This window comes from Fukomys damarensis, unplaced genomic scaffold, assembly GCF_012274545.1.
Source record: "Fukomys damarensis isolate Sample0158 unplaced genomic scaffold, DMR_v1.0_HiC HiC_scaffold_25, whole genome shotgun sequence".
NCBI classification, from domain to species: domain Eukaryota; kingdom Metazoa; phylum Chordata; class Mammalia; order Rodentia; family Bathyergidae; genus Fukomys; species Fukomys damarensis.
The window spans coordinates 22,205,474-22,210,022 of NW_022900937.1; the positions used below are offsets into that span (position 1 = coordinate 22,205,474).

Below are 4,549 nucleotides of genomic sequence, written 5' to 3' on the forward strand. Positions count from 1 at the left end.
AAAAAAAAAAAAAAAAAAAAAAAAGGGAAAATGACTCTTAAGGGCCGGGGATTTAGCTCAGTAGTTCGGTGGCCTGTCTGGCAAGCGCAAAGATCCGAGTTCAATGCCCGGTACCAAAAAAGAAAAAAAAAAAAAACATCAAACCAAGTTGCACCATGTTGTGCTGAGCTCTGAGCCTTTGGATCTGTTCTTTCCTCTGCCTGAAACACGTGCTCCCTCTCTCTTCCTTCCTCTGACTTGTTCCTATTATCCCTGAGATCTTACCTTATATATCACCACCTCTGAGAGCTCATCCTGCCCTGCCAGCACGGCAGAGTGGGTTGGGTAGCTCCTGTTTAGAAACCACAATATCTCCTGGACTTTTCCTTGAGAAACACTGGTCACAGTGAATTGTGGCCCTGAATTGTCCACATCCTTCACAGCCTCAGAAGATGGCTGGATGGTTGAAAACAACTCCGTGTGTCTGCCTCTCAGCTCACTCAGGTTTCTTAGGTGACCTCCTCATGTTTGTGCACAGGGTTTAGAATATGGCCAACAACGGCCTTGGTGCCAAACAGGATTCCCATGGAGTGGAAATTCTTGGGACAGGTGAACCCGAAGTTTTATATGCATCCTGGGACCTCTCAAAAAGCTATCTGGAAAGGTGGGTGTGGTGGCACATGCCTGTAATGCCAGCACTTGGGAGGCTGAGGCAGGAGGATCGCTGTGAGTTCGAGACCAGCCTGGGCTACATAGTGAGTTTCAGGTCAGTCTCAACTACATAGTGAGACCCTGTCTCAAACAAAACAAAACAAAACAAAACAAAACAAACAACCAAAAAAACTATCTGAAAAGAATGAAATGGGGAAGGAGGGCATGAATGAAGAAAGAGGGAGGAAACTTGGAAATATCTCTCTGGGACAAAGTGGGGGTGATAACATCTTAAATCAGAAATCAGAGACCAAAGTTAAGAGAATCTGAAAGATTCAGGAAGTACAGTTCTTATTGGAGAACTAACTGGACCCCACAATGGGACCATAAAGCCCCTCACAACGGGGCCCTGAAGTCCCATGAAGTATTTACTGGAGAAATGAACTCCATCATGGTATCGCGGTACCATGGAACAAGGTGGGTGTGGACACTGAGCATGAAGTCTGAGTCGTATCCAAGGGAGAGTGAACACACATCAAGGAAAGAGATAGATAGAATCCAAGGGCAAGAAAGACATCGAGACTATATAAGAATCCCGCATTGCCTTTCTAGAATGGAAGCTACCTAGAATGGAGTCTACCCACCTGTTAGGAAGCTTTTTACCACTCCTGTCTTTAAAGAACATTAATCTGTCACAAAAGAGTGGTGCTAAAAAACTTCTGAAGACTTTCTAGGCTTCTCATCTTAGAATCCAATTCTTTCCTTGCACAGCCAGTCTCACCTGTCACCCTCATTAACCAAGCAATGATTCTTCTGGAATCAGAAGAATCTGGGAAAGGAGAATAACTCCAGCCTAATTCTTCAACCTGTTAAATTCTGCTTAGTAAAACAGAAACGACCACTCTTCAGGGGTAAGGCGATAAGGCTCCCTCTGTCCCCAGCATCTGCTCTGTCCTTCCTGTCTCTTAGTCTGAGCTCCCCAGAACCTCACCCCACTGTAGTCTGAGCTGGGGTCGGCTGAGCTGTTTCTGAGGCTGAGGAACTCTGGGCCCCACCTGTCTCCCTGAGCCAGGGAGGGTCTGTTAAGAAGCCATGGGTAGAACTGACTCCAGAAATCCCTACATGGGGATGCCTGAGGTTGGTCAGATAGGGACGTTACCTCCTCGGCCCTCACTGGCAGCCGGCTTCACTTGGATCGGACGATTCATCTGAAAGACATTGGACCAACACACGCATTCAGCATGACCACTTGGTCCTGGGACCCAGGTTTCTCAGCCCCTGGACTACCTCAGAATCTGAGCCCTGACCCCTTTGAACTCTGTGCTCTAGCACTCCCACTGGGATCACAAATTTCTCCAAGATCCCTTAAAGCCAGGCATTTAGAAAGGGCTGAAACCTTCAGGGATGGGGAGCAGGACGAAAGCCCAGGGTGGACTGAGATGGCGGAAGAGATTCCTCTGCCATTGGCTCTGGGTGGAGCCATTTGAGATCTGTCTCTCTCTGTCTCCTGAATTTACTTAAAGGCTTTGAGTGAGAGGAGGTGGGTGGGAGGGTGCAATTGATCCTGCCCATTTGTGTTTTAAGTCTAAAACTAAGGACTTCCGCTCTGTGTTATTTAGATGAAATCAGATTTGGTGCTGTCTACCCCAACTCTACCATCTCACGGGTGTATGAGTTGAAGCAAGCCACGCTCTCTCTCAGGTTCAGTTCATCAAATGGGGAAGCTGTTCCCAAGCCCCCGATGTCCCCACACTCTCCGCACTCACTCTATCTGTCCCCTCCCTCGTCCCCTTCCTCAGAGGATGCTGGAGCTGTCTAGGGCACCACCCGAGGCCCTTGCCCAGCCCACTCTTCCCCTCCTTCCTGGATGGTCTCACCCACACCCACGGCCGCTTCTATCCACACGCGGATGACTCAGAGCTCTGCGTCCCAGCCCACATGCTCTCCTGAGCCTCACATCCATGTTCCCAGCTGCCTGATGGACATCCTGGCTAGAAAGGCCCATGGCACCTTCCACTCATCACACCCGAACCATAGATCATCTTTCTCCCGAACCTGGGCCTCCCAGGCACCCAAGCTGTAAAGCCAGAAGCAGCCTGACTTCTCCCACCATGGCTGCCCCACCCTCCAACCAGTTACATCTTCTAATTCAAGGGTTCTCTAATCAGAGCCAGTTAAGAATCCCCTGGGAACCATAGGAGACTCTTAAACTGGGGGGATTGTATGCTTTGAAAAGCTCCTAGGTGATGCTAATAGATACCCCCCACAACCCCATCCCCCAACCACCCTAAGTGAATTCATGATTGAACCCCATCTCACCTTCCTCTCATGGGTGTTGTGGGGATCACATGAGGTAATGGGGAAGCAAAAGGTCTTGGTAAAGTGCCAAGAGCCGGGTGCGTAGGAGGTGAGGAATTATTGTTGGGGGGGCAGAGAGCTGAGTGCCGGGAGGAAGGAAGAGCAGCCTTCCTGTTCACGGAGGAAGGGTTACTGATGCCCATCTGGCCTGAGAAGGTGATGATCTGACCCCCTCCCCTCAGGAAATGCACTGCTTCTGCACCAATCAGGGGCCACTCCATCTCCTACCAATGTGCTCGTTGCCGAGACAACAGGCAGCTTCCTGTTACCATAGCCACAAGTGCTACCCAGTAACTATGGTAACGCCCTGGCAGTCACAGTTGAGCAATTTCCTTTGGATCAAATTGGGGGGTGGGAGGGGTGGGGAAGACTTTAAAAAAAATAAAATAAAAACAAGGAAAGGAAAGCAGGCAGAGCTTGAAGCAGCACAGTCGCCTTCCCACCCAGGGCTCTGACACATCCACCTGCTAGTGGTATGCCAGTGTGCCAGGCAGTGCGTGGGGACCGAGACGCCAGCAGGACTCAGTGCACTCTAGAGGGGATGACAGGTCTAGCCAAGCAAATTAGGGTGAGCAGGACAGGTCTGGACTGGCCTGGACCAGGAGGACAGGACCATCCCTGGAAATGGCCACCAGTGACAGTGAAGGAGAGACCAAGGGACGGAGCCACAGGGAACAGAGACATAGGAAAGATGAGGAAACACAAAGATCGAAATGAGAGAAAGTAAGAGACAGACATGGATGGCGCAAGGCGAGAGAATGACCAGTGGGGATAGGAAGGAAACGAGAAGTACAGTCAGGAAGTAGGTGCAGGAGGGGCAAGGAGAACCCTCACAGGAAGAAGGGAGAGGGTTGGAGCCTGGGGTTCAGGCAGTGAGGGTGAGCTTCCATAGATCCTGAGACTCTCTCTCCAGGGCCTACAGAGATGAGCACATATGAGAGCAGCAGTTTCCATGGCAGCTGCCTCCCAGCCAGGTTTCCTGGTAGATGGTGCTCAGGGCAACACCCTGTCCCCACCTCCCACCACTGCACCACCCTTCCAGGGACAGTGGGCATCAGGTGGTGGACCTGGTAGGGCCCGGGAGCCAGCAGCTAGAGGACAAGCCTTCTGCCTCACAGAGGTGGAGGCCACCCGTGTTTCTGTGGAGAGCCCCAGGGTGGCCTTCAGGGGAGACAGCACTGGACTAGATGTGGTCGCTGTCCTCATAGACTCAAGAGGGGAAGATAATGCCCCATTTCCTGAGGACACACCATGTGCCAGGCTGTTCCTGGGGCAATTTATGTCCATTGTCCCTAGATCCTTTCAAAGTTCAGCCAGGTAACGCCATTGTCCCCCATGTTACAGATGAGAAAGCTGAGGCTGAGGGAGAGTACATTACATGTCTAAGGTCACATGATGAGGAAATGGTCGAGGTGGGAAAGGAGAGACAAAGGACAGAGCCACGGGGCCCCTAGGTCTCTCTGAGGGTGACATCTGTGATTTTTGCATTGTGTTGCTCGATTCCATTCTTTTTTTTTTTTTTTTTTTTTTTTTTTAGGGTGTTGCTTTTTCCACTAGTGCC

General features: G+C 50.7%; 1 protein-coding gene across 6 annotated transcripts in view; it reads right to left on the reverse strand.

Annotated features, from left to right (window-relative positions):
• The window catches only part of Celf6 (CUGBP Elav-like family member 6), a 24,546-nt gene that overhangs the window by 12,649 nt on the left and 7,348 nt on the right, over nucleotides 1–4,549 (reverse strand). For 3 of the 6 annotated variants that reach the window (XM_010627194.2, XM_019207980.2, XM_010627187.2), the window contains exon 2: nucleotides 1,790–1,838. The exons of 1 other annotated variant lie outside the window; for it this stretch is intronic. In XM_010627194.2, the coding sequence (XP_010625496.1) occupies nucleotides 1,790–1,838 (49 nt within the window). Of the gene's footprint in view, nucleotides 1–1,789; nucleotides 1,839–2,949; nucleotides 3,274–4,549 lie in introns of those variants that run through there. 2 more of the 6 variants (XM_033756104.1, XM_033756103.1) reach the window with 2 other exon arrangements.